This window comes from Megalops cyprinoides, chromosome 1 (genome assembly GCF_013368585.1).
Source record: "Megalops cyprinoides isolate fMegCyp1 chromosome 1, fMegCyp1.pri, whole genome shotgun sequence".
Lineage (NCBI taxonomy): Eukaryota > Metazoa > Chordata > Actinopteri > Elopiformes > Megalopidae > Megalops > Megalops cyprinoides.
This window is the reverse complement of record NC_050583.1, coordinates 32,135,557-32,156,293: the sequence shown is the minus strand read 5'-3', so window position 1 is coordinate 32,156,293 and position 20,737 is coordinate 32,135,557. Positions and strand designations below refer to the sequence as shown.

The 20,737-nt window shown below is 36.1% G+C and overlaps 1 protein-coding gene across 1 annotated transcript in view; it reads left to right on the top strand.

Annotated features, from left to right (window-relative positions):
• Positions 1-20,639, top strand: part of mslnb (mesothelin b) — a 55,948-nt gene extending 35,309 nt beyond the window's left edge. The window contains exons 59-94 of the mRNA XM_036532814.1: positions 986-1,132; positions 1,250-1,461; positions 1,647-1,747; positions 1,916-2,034; positions 2,155-2,331; positions 5,246-5,277; positions 5,380-5,477; positions 6,264-6,286; positions 7,238-7,259; positions 7,352-7,379; positions 7,507-7,591; positions 7,819-7,965; positions 8,056-8,267; positions 10,173-10,273; positions 10,443-10,561; positions 10,736-10,912; positions 11,036-11,067; positions 11,176-11,273; positions 11,441-11,469; positions 12,491-12,512; positions 12,606-12,633; positions 12,870-12,954; positions 13,795-13,941; positions 14,036-14,247; positions 14,743-14,846; positions 14,994-15,112; positions 15,264-15,419; positions 15,935-16,149; positions 17,078-17,163; positions 18,136-18,263; positions 18,397-18,522; positions 18,700-18,890; positions 18,992-19,080; positions 19,177-19,307; positions 20,115-20,239; positions 20,474-20,639. Of these exons, the coding sequence (XP_036388707.1) occupies positions 986-1,132; positions 1,250-1,461; positions 1,647-1,747; positions 1,916-2,034; positions 2,155-2,331; positions 5,246-5,277; positions 5,380-5,477; positions 6,264-6,286; positions 7,238-7,259; positions 7,352-7,379; positions 7,507-7,591; positions 7,819-7,965; positions 8,056-8,267; positions 10,173-10,273; positions 10,443-10,561; positions 10,736-10,912; positions 11,036-11,067; positions 11,176-11,273; positions 11,441-11,469; positions 12,491-12,512; positions 12,606-12,633; positions 12,870-12,954; positions 13,795-13,941; positions 14,036-14,247; positions 14,743-14,846; positions 14,994-15,112; positions 15,264-15,419; positions 15,935-16,149; positions 17,078-17,163; positions 18,136-18,263; positions 18,397-18,522; positions 18,700-18,890; positions 18,992-19,080; positions 19,177-19,307; positions 20,115-20,239; positions 20,474-20,639 (4,089 nt within the window). The remainder of the gene's footprint in view (positions 1-985; positions 1,133-1,249; positions 1,462-1,646; positions 1,748-1,915; positions 2,035-2,154; positions 2,332-5,245; positions 5,278-5,379; positions 5,478-6,263; positions 6,287-7,237; positions 7,260-7,351; positions 7,380-7,506; positions 7,592-7,818; positions 7,966-8,055; positions 8,268-10,172; positions 10,274-10,442; positions 10,562-10,735; positions 10,913-11,035; positions 11,068-11,175; positions 11,274-11,440; positions 11,470-12,490; positions 12,513-12,605; positions 12,634-12,869; positions 12,955-13,794; positions 13,942-14,035; positions 14,248-14,742; positions 14,847-14,993; positions 15,113-15,263; positions 15,420-15,934; positions 16,150-17,077; positions 17,164-18,135; positions 18,264-18,396; positions 18,523-18,699; positions 18,891-18,991; positions 19,081-19,176; positions 19,308-20,114; positions 20,240-20,473) is intronic.
• Positions 20,640-20,737: the final 98 nt, after the last annotated feature.

Here is a 20,737-nt window from a genome sequence, read left to right as displayed (position 1 = left end):
TTTTTAATTTTTTATTAAACCAACTTTGTTTAGCCAATATATCTCATGAGCTAAACTCCCCTACCAAGGCTGAATTCACTATCTGTTGGCAAGGGAAACAATGGTTGTCTCCAAGTGTTTCCTTTTACAGCCCAGATTATTGTGTCAACTAACTAGATAGCAGTGGGCACCCACGTAATCCGGTGGTTAAAGCACTCACCTTGAGTGTAAGCTGAGCTCTATAGCCTGGTTTTAATTCCAGCTGTGTTATCAGTGGGCTGGGAGTTCACAATAGCAGAACAAATTGGCTTCATTCCACTGGGAATAGGGGTCAGTAGATTGGCAAAGGTCTCCTTGTCTCACCACTCTCAGTCAACCTGCAATTCATCAGGCACCTGAAAATTACTCAGATGATACTAATGGGGTAGTGCCTGACCTCCAATGAATGCACATTCTGCTGTCTGATTAGCAATGTTAAAAAAAATCCATTTGCTCCACGTGGGGGTATCAGAAAATCACATTTTTCTAACCTCTTCTGTGCTTCTGTGTGAGTGTAGCAATTGTCATGGTGAGACAAGCCTAATACACAACTGGCATTTCCATATTAGCATTGCATCAAGGGGAAAACAAACATAAAAAACCATTTAGTTAGCGACTGTATGTATGGCCAAAAAAGTCATTTGCCCTGAATGAAAGACAGTGGATTATGTTGTTTCTTGAAATAAGGGTGTTTAAAGAGTTTGAGGAAGAAAGGTGTCCGCAGTGCCATGTGTTATTAATGGCACACATGTGAGCATAAATGCATGTTAGTGTGTATTACAGAGAAAAATTCTCAACATATGTCAGTGAGACAGAAACATTAAAATATGTTACGTACATACCCCTGGACACCGTTACCCATCTGGGACGTAACATACAGCTTCTTGACTTCTTTCACTCACAGCAGGGTTACTTCATTCCCCTTACATTTACAAATCCACTGCTTTTACTTTTTTCTGTCATGAAGCTCACACAATTCACAGCAGAAAACCTCATCACACTGTTGAAATGCAAACTGCCCAGCAACATGACCTACTCAAAAGAAACATGGAAGGTGTTCCTCACTAAAGTCTCTGGAGTCCTGGATGAAGCTCTGAATAACCTCTCAAACATGGTAAGGGAATATGACATTTTATTATTCTTCTTTACTGTATCCTTAGTTTTAGGAATAACTACTATAACTACACTATACTACACAACTATAATTTAACTATAATTTTTGCATTTTCAGACATTCGGTATTTACAGTCCATCAGTTTCCCATGTCCTGGACATACTTGGGGAAATCAGAATCGACAGATTCAGCAATGAACAGCTGAGAGATGTAGATTTCATCAACACATGGTTCCACGGATATCTAAGGCCATTTTTATCATCTGCGTCTGGACAGTTTCTGCACTGTCTCAGCAGGAAGAACTTCAGCTGTGAGACCTACCAACATGTGTATGTAAAGACATTATTCGTCATGTCATAGTTCTCATCTTAGGTCATGAGTTTAGGACAGTAGTTTGCTTTTCACTCCAATGATTTCACACTTTGAAAGTGTAAAACATGCAATTCTTTCCATGATTAAAAAAATCACCCTTAAGCTGTCAAAAGATTTATTTATTATTATGTTAATTTAACAGGATGAAGGAGTTCAGCTATCAATTCCCTCATATGGATCAGATGAGACAGCACTTGGTGTACAAATACTTCATCCAGCCTTTCTTGTCCCAGAATACGTCAGGTATGAATGATGACAATATCTAAATTAAAATGTACATAAAATAGTAATATGAATATACTGTCATGCTATCTATGGCATCTTTTTTCAGATGATTAAGAATAGTAGCAAAGATGTTTAAGTCTCCCCCTGAAACCGAGTGAGCTATATTCATTTTCATTATCCTCCTAGATCCTGCCTGCATCTCCAGCACTAGTGGCAGTAGGGACTGGCTGCACAAGAACTTCGGACAATTTTCTCTCATTGTGCCCCTCAAAGATCTCCTTACAATCAATAAAGACTTTGCTCCAGTAAGGCTTGATGAGCTTAAATTCTCCTGTAATGTCAGGTCATATGAAATTGTGGTCAGTTGTGACATTTTATTTTAGAAGTGTATTTATAAAGATGAGTATCTCCTCTCCTTCCCTCAGCTGGAGGCCCTGCCTCTTCTTTCACCGAAGCAGACAGCTGAGCTGGTTGTGCTGCCCCTCCCTGGACTTCTAGAGAAAAATCTCATCATCAACACAGTATTTGACCGCTTGCTGGAGTCACCAAAGGAGAGAAACCTCATGGAATTCCTCCATTACCTTGTCATGTTTTCAACAGAGGTGATGCTCCCAGTGTTGAACTTTTCTTTTGCTCAACTTTTTACTAAATTTGTACTCTTAGTTCAATTTTGAAAATATCTGTACAGTAGGTTGCCCACAATGAACACATTGCAATTCAGTTTTGAATGCCAAATCAATGAAATGTAATAACAGTCTGGTTGTCAGCCTCTAGAAACTGTTGCTTTTCCATTTTTAGACGATGATCAGCTGTGACTCCTACAAAACCATGTAAGTGAAACAACAAGATGGAAATTTGAAGTTACAGACTGTTAATGGTATCCATATTCCATTTCTATGAATGCTGCATTATTTTGTTGAATTTTTACCTTTGTCATTCCCTCACAGCTTCAGGAGGCTTTACCAGGCCCTGCCATCTGTACCACGTGATCTAGAACCAGCCATCTGGGCCAGCATAGACAGGCTGATGCAAACTGCCCCAGGAGGTCAGTCAGCTATGTATTGCTTTTTTATCATTTGCACTTACATTTACATTTAGTCATTTAGCAGATGATTATCCAGAGCAACTTACAAAAGTGGAAATTAATTAATTAAATGCACTGTCATTCAAACTATCATTGACTAGGTAACATTATTTATTAACCTTATTTACCATACATGTGATCATGCAATTTAATCCATTATTGTTCACAAGCGCATTTCTATTTTTATGTTTTGGTTAGGTTGCATGCCTGAAGTTATTGGGGTAAGTCTGCCTTTTTTAGGAAGTGCAACAATTTTCTATGAAAAATATTTTTTATATTTATTTATTATTTATTTCTTGTTTTCAGTGCTCATTTACACCAAGCAATGGTAAGTTCAATTTTAAACACAAGTAGTCAAGTATGCACTGATTTTTTAAATTCAAAATTTCAGTGCCATTTTGCCAGTGTAATTCCTGGTCTTTATGTGCTTTTTACAGAGACAGGAATTTGTGCTGAAGTTAGCAGGTATGTGCTGCTAATATTTTTTCCTCTATTCAAAATTGATTAAACTAAAGCAGAAACTGCTGATACATGTTTTTTGAATAATTCTTTCTTTTGCATAATGCAGCACTGAACTACAGCATTACGTGGACAACGGAATCATGACCAACATGTTGTGCAATTTCAGCATTGAACAATATGCTTGTTCATCGGTAAAATTTTAAATCTGTCTTGAAATGATAGTACAGTCATAGTGTATTTTCGAAAGGCAAAATGTTATCAAGAACAATATGAGATAATCTCCTTTAATGTTGTATGCTCTGCTTTAAAATTTCTTCTGGAGTTTGTGAATATGAACAGTAAACAAGGATTACTGACAAAAAATATGTTTTACTCATGATAATGTAATGATGTATATGGTTTACTTCAATCAATGATGTTCATGTTTTTCTGTCATGAAGCTCATGCAGCTCACAGCAGAAAACCTGGTCACACTGTTGAAATGCAAACTGTCCAGCAACATGACCTACTCAAAAGAAACATGGAAGGTGTTCCTCACTAAAGTCTCTGGAGTCCTGGATGAAGCTCTGAATAACCTCTCCAACATGGTGAGAAAACAACCAAGATTTCTGTGGCAGTTTTTTTCTGACTGTCTTTGCTCTAAATTTATAAGAATAATTATCTGTTTGCATTTACAGTCTATCAGTATCAACAGTCCATCAGTTTCCCATATCCTGGATGTACTTGGGGAAATCAGAATCGACAGATTCAGCGATGAACAGCTGAGAGATGTAGATTTCATCAACACATGGTTCCACAGATATCTAAGGCCATTTTTATCATCTGCATCTGGACAGTTTCTGCACTGTCTCAGCAGCAAGAACTTCAGCTGTGAGACCTACCAACATGTGTATGTACAGCCGTTATTCAACATGTCATAGTTCTTATTTTGGGTCACAAGTAGAGGCTGTTCTGCATTCCATAGATTCCAGAGTTTGAAACTGCAACTCCTGAACCTTTTCAGATCCCATCAAAATATTTATACATTTTTTCATTTTGAATTTCACAGGGTGAACGGGTTCAGCTATCAGTTCCCTCACATGGATCAGATGACACAGCAAATGGTGTACACATACTTCATCCATCCATTTTTGTCCCAGAATACTTCTGGTATGAATGACAATGACAGTCTATGATGTGAATTTGCAAAACAAATGTATGTAGTAAATTGGAAATATAAGTTTTGAGATTATTTGCATTGGTTTCAGTTGACTGAGAACAATCACAAAGAAGTTTAACATTGCTTGTGAAGGTGATTCAGTTATTTCTATGCTGTTTTTTCTGCTCAGGTCCTGCCTGCATCTCCAGCACAAACGGCAGTGTGGATTGGCTACACAAGAACTTTGGACAATTTTCTGTCATTGTGCCCCTCACTGACCTACTGGATCTAAATCATGACTTCGCTCCAGTAAGGCCTAATGTGCTAAAATTAATCTGTAATATCAGGTCACACAGAAAAGTGGACCACTGTGGCATTTTGTTTAAGCATTTTGTTTTCTAAAGATGAGATCTTAGTGTGTCCTCTCCTTCCTTCAGCTGGAAGCCCTGCCTCTTCTTTCACCGAAGCAGACAGCTGAGCTGGTTGTGCTGCCCCTCACTGGATTTCCAGAGAAAAATCTCATCATCAACACAGTATTTGACCGTTTGCTGGAATCACCAAAGGAGAGAAACCTCATGGAATTCCTCCATTACCTTGTCATGTTTTCAACAGAGGTGATGCTTCCAGTGTTGAACTTTTCTTATGTGAACTTATGTTGAACTTTTTACTTACTTTTTTTTACTTCATTCATTTTTTTGTCTCATACATTTAATAAACATTCTTAGATTGCTGACATTGCATACATTGCAAATCAATTTCAGATTTTCAATCAATGAAAATTAATAGCATTCTGTCTGTCACTCTCTTGAAATTCATGCTCTTCCATTTTCAGACAATGATCAGCTGTGACTCCTATAAAACGATGTAAGTCATCTTGATGGGAGCTTCAAATTTCAGTGGATTAATGATATGTGTACTTTCCTATAACAGTTAAACTCTTATTTTACCTTTGTCATTCCCTCACAGCTTCAGGAGGCTTTACCAGGCCCTGCCATCTGTACCACGTGATCTAGAACCAGCCATCTGGGCCAGCATAGACAGGCTGATGCAAACTGCCCCAGGAGGTCAGTTGGCCACATGTTGCTGCTTTTCGTGAATTGACATTTATTGGCAATGACACATACAGAGTTTGCAAACTAAATAACAAATTTTTAACAAAATTTTTTTATTGATGACATAAAGGAAGTCCACCATTGCAATGAACATCAGCATTTTAATATAAATTCAGCTCAGTTTTCAGTATTCCTGTTAGAAGCAGTTCTACTTGACTAGTTTTTATAAAGTACTGTATTTTCCACTATACCTGAATTGTTTTCATAAGTGGTGTCAATATGATTATTCAATACAAGTAAAACTAACACACAGTATCGACTATGTAGCTATTATTTGCAACCAAATATCAGCTAGTAATTATGGAATGTCTTGGTTTTATTTTCACCTAAATATCAGATTCTAGTATACACCTCATATCTGTTGCTGAGTATTTCTTCATTGTTATGTGTAGCTCATGACACTATTAACAAATAGTAAATTAAGTTTGAGTGAATTTGTTTTTTTTTTTACATATTTATATTTATGTTATATATTTATTTGTGTTGTCAGAAACTTTTTAATGACACTGGCCCTTTCACAGCTGCATTTCAAATGTGTCTGGAATGCAGTGTATTAAGGAAGTTTCTTCCTGACATACTGAGAATTAAAGGTGGCATTACAGAAAGGAGAAGAAGGTTGCCAACTTTTTAAAACAATACGCCATGTTTGTAGCTGTATTTTTACTCCTGATACACAGCCATTGATTTAATTGACTCACAGATTTCCATGATTTTGTTTTTGTTTCTCCCTTGGTACAGACTGCATGCCTGAAAATACTGGGGTAAGCCTCTATGTTCTTGAAGTCACTGAAATACTCAAAGTTCTTTGCCAATTAATTATCAACACTATTACTCAATTATGGTTATTATTGTGGCACAACAGTACACATTATACAAGGTATATTGTTGACATAAATGTACCATGTTGGCCCAAACAGATTTTTTTTTCCCCCAGATACAGCACATCACACTCTATTCACAGACTACTAAAAATTGCTAACACTAATGCTAATTGGTGCTATTTTCTGAGGTGATACCAGTGGATACAGAATACATTCAGAGGCCATGACTGTTTTTTCTTTTTCCTTTTTTACCCCGACATTGGAATCATTGGAATCAGTCATTTAAGCTCACTACAGCTTCTCACACTTTCACCATACAAATCATTCATCATTAATCATTCCCTGCAGTAAACAGCTGTCTTGTACTCTGTGCATCTCTGTGGGGATATAAAATTAGTGTTTTCTCATTCATCTCAGAAAGTGTCGGAAGTCTGTTAGAGACTGAATGTGTAGTCAAGTAATAAGGTTTGCAATTCAATGTGCCACCAAATACTACTTACATATTTTCCAAAAACAAAAATAGAATGGTCCACATCAATTGTAATAATAAGTCTCACAACAATTTCCAGAATAACCATATCTTCAAGCACCACTGAACTACAAAGTTGTCAAAATAGCCATGGGCTGTGGGGGATTAGTGTATCAGAGGATTGCACACATTTGGCTTCTTGTGCAAGTGCAGAATAAAGCAGTTTTTCTTCAGTGATTGCTAAAGTTGCTGTTCTTCTTTGGTTTAATAAAGTGCATATTTGCAATGTGTTAAAAGTTTCTTTTTGAAAGGGGGGGCCAACACGGTAATTTGCATCACATATATGATTAAATCCATCAGTTCCAGAAATGTTATATTCACAATAATACCATATATAATATTTTTCTTTTTCTTGATTTCAGTGTTCGCAGACTCCACACAATGGTAAGTTTTGTTTCACATGAAAGTAATTAATTCTCCTTTGTTTTTGTTATGGATATTTAATTAACATAGATCTACTGTAATCCTGTTTGCAGAGACCAGGGTTTGTGCTGGAGTCAGTAGGTGTGTATTGCCCATATTTTTTCTATGTTTTCAAATTATTTCATTCTGGGGTAAAACATGGTCTTTTTTAAACAAGAAAGCATGCCTTTTGACCTAATGTCTATTTCTGAATTTTTCTTTATTACAGTACTGAACTGCAGTATTACCTGGACACTGGGGATATCAACACAATGCTCTGCGATTTCAGCATTGAACAATACGCATGTTCATCGGTAAAATTAATAAACCTTGTTATGTAACTTTGCCTTTGCTGGAATAAAGTGAGGAAAAAAATCTATTCATAGAAATTATAAAGGACAATTTGATAATTACATGTATTCTTTACAACATTGTTAGCATTGGTTTCCCTTTGACTATGATTTAGGAGTGCCAGTAAATAGTAAATTTGTTATAAAGTATAAAATGTGTATTGTTAATTTATGCTTTTTCTGTCATGAAGCTCGTGCAGCTCACAGCAGAAAACCTGATCACACTGTTGAAATGCAAACTGCCCAGCAACATGACCTACTCAAAAGAAACATGGAAGGTGTTCCTCACTAAAGTCTCTGGAGTCCTGGATGAAGCACTGAATAACTTTTCCAACATGGTGAGGAAACTATATATCTATGAAATATTATCCCTATTACTTAGCATATCTTGAGTTTTAGGAATAACTACTGTATTTTTGCATTTGCAGACGTTTGGTGTTGACATTCCATCAGTTTCTCAAGTCCTGGACGTACTTGGGGAAATCAGAATCGACAGATTCAGCAATGAACAGCTGAGAGATGTAGATTTCATCAACACGTGGTTCCACGGATATCTAAGGCCATTTTTATCATCTGCATCTGGAGAGTTTCTGCACTGTCTCAGCAGCAAGAACTTCAGCTGTGAGACCTACCAGCACGTGTATGTAAAGACATTATTTAGCATGTTGCAGTTATCATTTTAGGTCAAGGCCTCGTTTTCCAAAGCAGATTATTTCCAAGCAAAGTCATTTAAAAGATTCTTGAGGGGCATCTCTCATTTATGGAGTGTTTTCTAAAAGCATCTCAAATAAAATTGTTCTTAGAATTTTTTGAAGATTAACCATTTTCTCTAAGAAAACTATGGGCATCGTTATTTTTTTTCCAACCATGTCACAGAGCACCTAAAGGAATCAACACAAACTTCAGTTTTAATACTTTAAGCGTGTTATGACCGTCAACACTTAGCATTTCAGTGAGCACTGATTTTTTCATTTCAGTTGGCGAATACTCATTTCTACTGAATTAAAAGACTATTGCCTAGGAAATAAGCTTTTATTGTATCTTCCATTTAATTGAATGCAAGATTATTTTTACTTGAACAAGTACAAGAAGTGATTGAGTGGTTATCGTGCATAAAGTCAGTGTCCAGCAGCTGGTCAGTGTTGCAGCAGCACTCAGCAATAAAGAATGTGTAGAACTATATATTGTAAACTAATTGGTGTAGATTGTCACCAAATTATGGTTGAACAATTACTATTTATAATCGCAGCAAAATATTTCTATTATTTGAAAACCTTATGAATGCATACCCTACATATTACTATAGAGAAGTGATATAAGCTAGTTACATACGTTGAGTGTTTTATATCTCCGATACCTGCAATGGTGAGTAGAGCCATGGATATGTTTTTAGGGCATATTTCTTGACTTGGGTGGCTGAGGTGATTGGTATTTAAAGTGGTGAACTTTAAGGGGAGGAGGAAATTACCTATTCATGCTGGAACTGAGGACAGTTTGAATTAATATTGACGTTCATCAAATATTAGGCTACGTGAAAATTTTCGAATGTATGTACTGTCCATGTTCTGTCTTTGTAAGACTACATGATATTAATGACTAATGTATATTATTCTTAGTGTACAGAATGCTTCTGCTATTTGCTTGTGTTATTTGCATTGATTTCCATTTACTGTTTGTCGGGCTTTTTTACTGCATTGTATGCCTCACAGACAAGCCAATTTATTATTTTCACATCAATTCAATAACATTCTCCATTCTCAGCACCCTTTCAGCAGATAGCAGTTATTCAGATGTTCTTTATTACTGTGCGCATGTTCTCACTCTAAGAGCTCTTTTGAGAAATGTATGTAGAAATTTACAGAAGCTTAAATTGCACTTTAAAATCCCTCTCTACATCTAAGATCAATAGCTATTGGGAAACAAGGCCCAGGACAGTAGTGTGTTTTGCACCCCATTGATTTCATACTTTGAGTGAGAGATATGCACTTCTTTCAATAACAAAATCATCCATATCCTATAAAAATGCCTTGTCTCCACTGGGCTGTCTGTGGCCAGTCTTAACCAGACAAGACAGGCGTATTCGGTCAAACAGGTTAAGTACCATCTTAAATAGGTGTGGTTTTCATTACATAGCACTGAGGATGTGGTTCTTCACTTGCATTTTCTCCCACCTACTTGTTGTTCATTCTTCACTATGGAAGCCATTTTATATTTTATTGATGTATTGTATTAAGAAGAGCATTTTACAACAGGCGGGATGGGAACAACAGACAATCACAAACCACAATGATCTGTATCAAAGATGTTGATGACTGATAAGTGCCCTCATTTTGTGAGGTAACATAGTGTTAAGCATAAAAGTTAAATGCTATCTGCTAATATGTCATCACCAGCCTCTCCTTAATTGCTTAAGGAGGGAAATGCTGTCTGGATCAGTGACTTTACAGACAGGTTTGGACAGGTTTGCGTGACAGCAGAGTGTGTAACCTGACCAGTAGAGGCCAGGCAAAAATGATAATGCATGATTTATTTATACATTTTTCAGGGTGAAGGAGTTCAGTTATCAACTCCCTGACATGGACCAGATGAGACAGGTTTTGGTGTACAAGTACTTCATCTATCCTTTCTTGTCCAAGAATACTTCAGGTACTAATGACAATGACAGTCTTTGTTGTTCATTTGCAGTATGCAGTAAACTGGAAATATAATCTCTGAAATAATTTGAATTGTTTTCATTTTATTGAGAATAATAAGAAATTCGTTTCATTTGGAAGTGAAGCTGAGTCAGTTATATTTGTGTTTTTTTTCTGCTCAGATCCTGCCTGCGTCTCCAGCAGTAGTGGCAGTACAGACTGGCTGAACAAGAACTTTGGACAATTTTCTGTCATTGTGCCCCTCAGTGACCTCCTGACAATCAATAAAGACTTCACTCCAGTAAGGCTTGCTGAGCTAAAAGTGTTTTTAAAAGTCAGGTTTTAAAGTACATTAAAAACCAATGGTGCCATGATTTTGTAAAAAAAAAAAATAAATAAAAGATCACTGTGGCATTTTGTTTAAGCATTTTGTTTTCTAAAGATGAGATCTTAGTGTGTCCTCTCCTTCCTTCAGCTGGAAGCCCTGGCTCTTCTTTCACCAAAGCAGACAGCTGAGCTGGTTGTGCTGCCCCTCACTGGACCTCCACAGAAAAATCTCATCATCAACACAGTATTTGACTACTTGCTGGAATCACCAGAGGAGCGAAACCTCATGGAATTCCTCCATTACCTTGTCATGCTTTCAGCAAAAGTAATGCCCTGAAATGTATTTTCATAAAATATATGTTTGATGTTAGCCAGTGTGGTTAATGGGGTTATTACAAAATGAGTATTACAAAGAAATAGTAACCGTTACTAAATTTTTATATTTCAGGCAAATATTGGTTGTGGTTCCTACAAAACCATGTAAGTTTACATATTACTATTGTTTTAAAAAAGACTGAAACCATTGATGTATGGTAGAATGAATGGAATCACACTTAATAAGCACTCTGAATTGTTTTACTTTATCAGTTTCAACAGGCTTCAACAGGCATTGTCATCAGTGCCTACCACATTAGTATTCACCGTCATATCCAGCACTGAATCTCTAATGCAGATTGCTCCACCAGGTAATTTCTTTCTTTAGCAAAGTTTATATGTAAATACTAAAGGTTGTTAAGCCCTGTTTTCTTGAGTAAATATTGAAGTTCATAAAAAATATTGTAATTTATTCAAAGCATCAAATTATGGCTATGGCTGTTTGTATTATTATGTGATATGTTTTTTCTCCCTACAGATTGCATGCCTGTCGTCTTCAGTGGGGAGGTAATCATATCCTTGCTTGTTACTTTGTGTGAAACCTACTTGTAGATGCTTCAAAAATATATTTTTTAATTTTTATTAAAGGATACATGTCATTGCCTGTGAAAGTTACTAAAGCAATAGTTCGCTCAAAGTGTTTTTCTTTATTTAAAAAATTCTTTGTTGTGTTTCCTTTAAAATTGTTTATAGTCTGAGAAATTCCATAATCTACCATTTCTGTGTGCGTATGGAGGCAGTGTCAGAATAAGCAGGCAAACACAAATTTCATTTCAGTGAAATTTGTAGATTACATGAAGTTAGTAGATTACATATAAGATTACATTTATATTAGTATTGGTATCATTAGTACTACTATAGCAGTAATAGTATTACTTTTTGTATTACTTTCTAGTATTTACTTTTTGGTATTACTAGTATTACTTTTATTTTTATCCTTTTTGTTCAGCCATTGGATGAAAAGATATACAATCCGTACTGTTTATGTATCATGAGCCTTTACCCATTTTAGCAAATACTGAACATACATGTAGCATTTAAATGACTGATCTGAACTTCTGGAATCATTGACATGCAATTAAAGCTAACTTTGGAAGCTCCCCTGTCAACAGTTAGTTAGTTGTCAGTGGTAAATCTAGTGACTGCTGCTTCTAGTTGTCATTATGTTTTGTTATTATTATTACGTTCAAAAAAAAAAAAACTCCACACTAGCTTAGCATTTTAAATTAACTTTTAACATTGCGTCTTAGTGACCTCTTGTAATACCTTACAATGTCTACTCTTAGCATAGTGATGCACTTATTTGTAAGTCGCTCTGGGTAAGAGTGTCTGCTAAATGATGTAATGTAATGTAATATGTATATAGATGCTCCAAGGTCCAACAGTGAAATGAAAAATACACCCCTAGTTCTACTTTCATGAACTTTTTTAAAAGCAACATTTATCCTGTGGACATTATGTACATTTACAGTCTAATAATAAAATAATGTTTAATAAAAAATCTAATCTTATTTTCTCTTCCTCTTAGTGCGATGTCACACCAGTTAATGGTAAGTTGCATTTAGAATGACACGTGTGTACTCTATATAAATGTATTTATAGAATTTGTAATATTAACATAATTTTACTTCTTTCATTTATAGAGACAAAAATATGCGCTGGAGTCGACAGGTAAGTATTAGAGAGGCTCAGACGATTTGTAAATGAACCATTGAATAATTAGGCAATTTAGCTTTAAACTATGTAAATTATTGTATGAGAGTTTTGTTTTCTGATGTAGAGACAATCAGCTTTTTATTATGATGTTCTCAAATAGAATTTGTGAATGACCATATCTGTTAATTATTTGTTTCAGTATTCTTTTTCACCTTCATGTTTCTGAATGATATTTTCTTTCTTTTTTATAGCGCTACCCTGCAGAGCAAAATTCGGGATGGGTCTATTGCTGGAATGATCTGCAGTTTCAGTATTGAAGAGTATGCCTGTTCATCAGTAAGTTTTGTTTAAAGAAGCAATTCTTAATTTTCTCAGAAAATAATTCCTAAGAAAATACAGTATTACAACATACTACTGTAAGGGTATAAATATCATACTCTTACTGTCTGTTCTCTACATAGTAATATTTGTGAAATTTATTACATTTTATGACAAAGTCACCTGTTAATGTTATGCTACAAATCATAACTTAATCAGTCAGTTATTGATACATAATTAGTCAATATACGTGCTCGGCCCATGTAACATTTGTTAATTTATGAAGACAGTTATTTTTTCTTAATTATTATTGTCACAATAGAAATGTTGTAAATTTTTTTTTGCATTTTCCCCTTTGCACCTTTTTGGAATCACCAACTGCATATTAGTGTCATTTCTTCATGGAAACCTCCTCATTTTTCATGATCCCACAGTGCACCACAGTAAAGGAAATGTCATGTTTACACTGACATCATCTGAGAGGTTCATAAGCACCTGATGAGCCGCAAGGAAACCCTGCTGGCAAACCCACTCTTAACCAGGCAGAACGAAGCTAATTTCTTCCACCAGTGTGGGCTACCAGTCACTGTCAGCTGATGCTGAACATACTCTCTTTTTTGAGCATTGTTAATAGTCTATATGAACAGAAAATTAAAGCCCTTTTTTATTTGTCCCAATTTCAGGTCTGGAAAATGAAAATTTGAACTACACTCACCATTTTAATTAAACCAAATTAGTAAAATTTGTGAATTTTTGTTAAAATGGCCAAATTTTCCTCATCATTTAATTTTTGTGCTGGAATAAAATTGTGTTTTCATTGTTCACCTTTTCACTACCATGATGTTTGATGTTTTTCAGGTAATAGGTTTAACAGCAAATCATCTGGTGATGCTACTGAAATGTAACCTGCAAAGCAACGTGTCCTTCTCCAAAGAAACATGGAAGCTGTTTCTCTCCAAAGTGTCTGGAATCCTAGATGAATCACTAGACTTGTACTCTAACATGGTATTTATTATTATGAATGATTATAATTTTTGTTCGTTCACAGACTGTATTGAACTTGAAAAAAAAGACTCATGTACTAAACTTATGTTTATAGACTGCCAGCTCCAGCAACCCATCTACATCTCACATCTTAGATGTGATTGGTGAAATCAGAATAGACAGCTTCAGCACCGTACAGCTGAGAGACATCAATTTCATCAAGCAGTGGTTCCAGATCAAGCTCAACCCATTCTTGCCATCTGTGTCAAAAGAGTTTCTGTCCTGTCTCAGCACCAAGAACTTCAGCTGTGAGACCTTCCAGGCTGTGTATGTATATTATTGTCAATAATTTGTTTATTAATGCATTTATGGTTAATTTGCTTAGGGCAGAGTACCCTGCTTAATATCCCCCAGCCATGTGTATAAATATGTGCAGAATACACATAAGCATCCAACACTCTTAACCTTTCACTTTCCTCTTTGAGTACCATATAGAAAGTAGAACCTCTCAGAAATACATGCAAACAACCCATTTTCACTGAGCTCAATGCTTGACACTAAAAGGTTTTGGATAGTAAGCAAGGGCATTTTAACCAGCTTCATCTGTTTATATGCAATGACCAAGCTATGCAGCTGATATGATGTCTTGCTTTATAAGTGTGACATTACTTGAAAGGTGTCAGATATTGTGCAGTTTACCACTGTAGTGTTTACTTTATCCATAATTCACTTTTGATTGTACTAAAATGATGATAAAGGATGGAGGGAATGAATGTTGTGTTCTCATTTTAATGCTTTGATGATTTCTATCCTACTTTGTAGAGTGGAGATTCTTGGTCATCATTACACAGCAATGGACAGACAGCACCAGATATTGGTCTACACCGATTTCATTGACATCTTCTTGTCCCAAAACAATACATCAGGTATTTGTTTTGTTCCTTCTGAATTATGAGTTGCTTTATTAAAAGATACGCCTTCAACTACATTTTCTAATGTAATTAAATTAACTAATTTAAATTAATTGATGTTTTTTAAATTGTGACATGTACACATTTTTTGCACCCTTGCAGATCCTGGCTGTGTCTCCACTACACATGGAAGTGCAGAGTGGCTGGGAAGAAATTTTGGAAAATTTGCTTCCTTTGCATCATTCATGGATTTTCAGAGACTGTACCGAAACTTTGCAGTGGTACAAAATTGTTGATATTGACATTCTGTTATATGATGATTCACTATACACACATATATATATATATCTTAAATGTAACAGGATGAACAGCAAATGTTGCCTCTTAGTTTTTACACTGTGATTCTGACAGTTTTCTTTTCTGGGTATACAGATGGATGCTCTGTCTGTTTTGACCGTGAATCAGCTAGCAGAGGTTGCTTCTACCCCTGAACAGCTGAAAGTCCCTGAAGATGTCAATAAACTAATGAGCCATGTACCAGATACCAATCTAGCAGGTTTCTTTGATATATTTTCTCCAGCCATCCAGGTAAGGCAGACTGATGTCTTAATGCTGTAATAATGATGTATTGTTGTGGCTTTGTGTATAACTGCAAGTTCTGTAGTCCAATGTATACAGACTAGAGAGCAGCAAAAGAATGAAACTTTGAACAACAAAAAAGTGTTCATTTTAACATCACTGAAAGAATATTTTTTGCATTAAATTCTGCTTAGTGAAAAAGGAAAATGCTGCGTAAAACTAAAAGCCTTATGAATATACGAGTAAAAGGCTATCTAACAGCTGGTTGGAAAGTATTGCAGTGTCCAGTTTAAGGTTTTCACATAGGTTTTACTTTCTCACATCTACATTACATTACGTTATTGGTATGTAGCAGATGCTCTTATCCAGAGCGACTTACATCAGTTACAGTTTTTTACAATGTTATCCATTTATCTAGCCATTGCACAAGTCAGTGAAGAAAATGCAATTTAAATTCACTGTGTTGGTCCTATCATGCTTGTCTTTAGTCAACTGAACTGATTTCCACTGCACCTCTTTTTCAGGGTCATGAAAGTCAGTTTCCATATTTGGTTCGTGGAACAATGCTCCAGCAGGTCTTTGACAGAGGGAACCTGTCAGATCCATCTGTCAGTGATGCTGTGGTTCTGGTCTGGCTCCAGAATAGGCTGAGGCCCTTGTTGCCGAACTTGTCAAGGAATCATGTAGCACCCTACTTTAACATTGTGAGACAAAGGCAATGCACCACAAGTCAACAAGCGTAAGTCCAACTTTGTATGTTTACTGATACACAGATTAAGTTAAATTAAGTCAGTTGCTATCTTTTGTAGCCAAACAGTACACATGTTACTTATGCTTTACTGTGACACTGGCACTTGGAAAATCTTTTTCTGTGTCACTAGAGATCTTTTTAGAGATTTTTTTCATGATTTCTACAACAAGAAAGAGAAATTCTACTTTGAATTTTTTTCCAGAAATATTTCAAATATTTTGTGTCAGAAAAGCATTAAATTATTTGCCTTATGGGCTCCCGAGTGGCTCAGTTGGTAAAAGCATTTGATGTGTCAAGCACAAGGTTAAACCCTACAGCCCAGGCTTGATCACAGCCCTGTCATTAGCCAACAATCACTGGGAGCCTACAGTGACAGAACAAATTGGGTTTGTTCCGCTGGGGATATAAGGGTGGGTGGATCGGCCAGGGGTTTGTGCGTCCTGTCACTCATTACCAGCTGCTGGCAAATGGAGCACCGGCAATGTGCCTGTACTCATTTCTGCACAAGCTTGGCATGATGGCTGTGGTGTGTAAAGAAGCAACAATGACATCAAGTGTTTTGGACAGAAGCACGTGTTTGAATGAGCCCTCCCAGACTTGTTGCAGCAATGGGGTGGCTAGTCTATGACACAATTGGGCATGGCAAAATGGGGAAAAAACCATTGAGCATTTATTAGTCAGGCCAGTGACAGTTTTTTATGTAGGCTGTTTATTTTATTTTTACATATTTTATTTTATATTTTGTTTTATTTTTTTTGCAATTATTATGGTGATTGTTTTGATTTACTCTCCTTGCATAATATCAGAAATTTTCCTTTTTCCAGAATCACAAATCCCGGAGGGACGTCAGACTCATAGGAATTTGGCTCTGATATCATATGGTTTCATATTATTTCTTATATGCTCTCATTTTCAGAGTAGAGCTGCTGAATTCCATTCTCCCCACACTACACAGTGACACACAGAGTGACATCTACAGCAACATTGTGACATCATTAAAAGGTACTTACTGAATTATTGAGTTGGTTACTATACGTGGATTTCATTTGTTCCTTTTTATTTACTTAACACATTAATAGCAATGAATGAATCATCTAAGTTTGTATCATTTTTTCATACATTCATTATATTGGTTGTAACAGCTGTGGTACTTAAAATGGGGGTTGCTAAACTGATATTTATACCCTTTACATTATATATTTATACCCTATATATACTTTGGCCTATCAGAAAAGTTCCTAGCTGGATAACTTGCAACTTCAAACATATTGAGTTAGCTATTATTTACCAAGATACAGTTTCTGTCATTTTAAATTGTTATTGTAATGTTGCTTTACAACTGCATGATTGAAACAATTAAAGCTTTTTTTTAGTAAAAGCAGGTTATGAGCCAAATCACTGCTAAAAGCTTCAATAATTATTACTACAAAGCTCATGTAATATTTGTATATTTAAAGATTCAGTCTGGATTTGAAAATGTTGTCAGTCTTTAAAGCATCAGTAGCATCAATATTCTGTCTGTTGGTTCAGTGTCAAATTTGTCTTAAAAAAAGCAAAGAGAAATTCTCTGAAATCTCATTATTGTTGTGAGGGGTGCCATCACAGACTTCATAGGTTATAAGCTATGTACATAAAAATATTTGCCAACCTGAGCTGGTGATGAATGAGGAACTCACTCCAAGCAAAGTTCATAAAGGTCATAAAGTCTGAAAGGCTAAACACTTGTATGAAGTGAGGTTTGGCTGAATTAGGCCCCTTATTTAAATAATGTGTTCAAATGCAGTTGTGAGGTCCTCAGAACACTGACTGCCATTAACACTAAAGATGGCAGATGCAGTAATTTAAAAATCATTCTAATATACAAATATTCTTATTTGTATGTATCAATTACTGAAAATATCAAATGTTATCAACTTTCATTAGGTATCAATAATTTCTATGAATTAATAACTATTGATCTTCATTTTATCACAGAACCAGCTCCGCTACGGTGCTATACAAACGGAAGTTTCTATGTCTTCTTGAAGAACTCCTTCCTCGGTTTCCAGTTCCCAGACTTAACCACCTTTCTCTCACTGATGCCACAGAGTCAAAAATCAGGGGTACATAAAAAGAACATTATCTAACCATTTAGTATTGACCCAGAGTGGGTTCTGTCTTTACAGATTTTGCATTGATGTGGTTTTAAATGGTATGATTCCTCTTCTCATCCTCATGGGTTTTGTTGTGTTGCAGCTGATAAACTCCATCCCTCCCTCCGACCTTGGTGATTTCCTCAGACGACCCAATGTTGTGGACAATAATGCAGGGGTCTGCACTATCTTTAACAACTACAACAAGGCTCCTGACTTTCTGGAGGCTGTAAGTTCTTCTTTTAATGTCTGATGCAGAAAATCAAATCATAAACTGATTACCTGAAGATTAAGGTATGATAATCAATTGCTCTATAATATAATAAAAGTTACTGTTTATAATATTGTGGATCTGTAACATCTAATGTATTTGAAGGGCTCACCTCATTAATTCCTTTCTCTGCAGGAGGATGTCCCTGATGATGTGAGAAGACCGATTTTGCCCTGTGTCTGGCCTTCAGCCCTGAGCACTGACAACGCAGCAGAGGTTGATCTGTGGTTTGACAAAAGGCTGAAGCTCTACTTGAAGTTCCTCACCAAGGAGCTCATCAGCTTCACCCAAGTGCAGAATGCCAAATGTCTACCCTTCCGGAAAATGTAAAGATTGGTCTCAAGTGTTTACCCTAAACAAAAGCGGTACCAATCATGCTTTCATTTCTGACAGTGTCCTGTAAATTACTATGATTTCTGTTCTTTAGGGTCTCTGTTCTTGGAGACAATTACAGCTATAACTCAGACTTTGATCGGAGAGATGTGTACGACACCATAAAAATGTATCTCAGCACAGGTGAGTCCTAAAAACATATATCTTGACAGATGGCGTACTTGCAGTCCCAATAAGAACAATGTATTATCAATTTAAATTTGTTTGTTTATATTACAGGAGCAAAACCCAAATGTTACAATGCTGCTGATCCACAGCTGAACTCCACAGCTTGGTTTGTCAGTTACATCAGTGTGTTCATTACCTTCATTACTCTGGATGACCTCAACACATTCGGTTCTGCACAACAGGTATGTCTAATGTTTTCAAAAATATTGCACATCAAATTCAGTGTGGTCATTGTCTTCCTAGAAATAGCAAACACAATACATTGTTTTGTAATGATAATGCAAACAGATAAGGGCAACCCCATTTTAAGTCTGACAACAATCAAATATTATTGTAACTGCAATTTGATGTAGGCATTTTCTGGGTAACCAGGTAAGCAATTATTCATGCCCCTCCTAGTAAGTAAATGTTTCTTCTTGCATCCTCAATACACCCTTATCTAACAGCCATACAATCTTTTAGCTCTCTCCTGTCTGATGGATTGAAGTGTGGTTGGGTCTGGTTAGCACATTGATGCAAGACCTAAGAAAACTAGGTTGTTACTGGAAGTGGAAGTGAGCCAGTTATGGTGTTAAACTCACACTGCATTGTGTTGTTCAAAAGTTTCTCTCATTCAAATTAAGGGCCCATCAATTAATGATATAATAGTTACTTATCAAAGAGAGCATCCTTCCGCTGGTGTGGTACAAATTGCATAAAAGAATAGAGTTAAGATTTATTAACCCAACTTTGCTGTGGAGACAGACTTATTCTTAAAATCCCAAATAATATAAATTCAACAAAGCAGGATCTCCAAAAAATGATATTGTATTTCTATCAGCCAAATCTTCATATTGTTAGAATAGCCAAGGCCCTATTTATATTTATTTGAAAATGAACATGTCTTTTCACCTCTTATGGATTGTTTTTTTACTTTTTCCAGCACACAGTATTTATGATATCAAAAGTATCTGTATGTCTGATCATGTCTTCTATGCATGTCTTTACAGCTTCAAGTCTTCTCCACAAATCTTGACAACTTACAGCTCTTCAATCATTCCAACATTCCTCAGAATGTCTCCTCATTTTACACTGAGCTTGTTTACCTCCAAGATCCCAACTTCAACCCCTTGCTGTGAGTTTTACCAACATAGCAGTACCACTCTCAGTGGAAAACATTGATCAAATCCACTCAACCCCAGTAAATCTACAATACTACTTTGTTTACCAAAACAAACTTAACAGTTAAAGCCCTTCATCAAATCAGAATTTATTTATGAACATCTTACATGGTCAGTTACACCAAAATCAAATTTGGCTGCTTTCCCATGATTTAAAAAGTAATTGCAATGTTTATTTCACTCTCTAGGCTTCCATTGCTTTTCCGCTGTGGTGCCCCAGGCTTAGCATTTACACAGCTGAATGAGGATGAGAGCATGGTTGTTCTACACAACCTGACCCAGTCCTGCAGTGATCTTGACCCTCAGGTGAGCATGAAAGGAAAGCATCGGATCAACCCACTGGACAATACTTAAAATGTACACATAACATTACTCACGATCCATCTCAAAACTTAATAAATGTATTGTGAAACATGTTACAATGACACAAACCAGGGCCATTTCTTAACAAA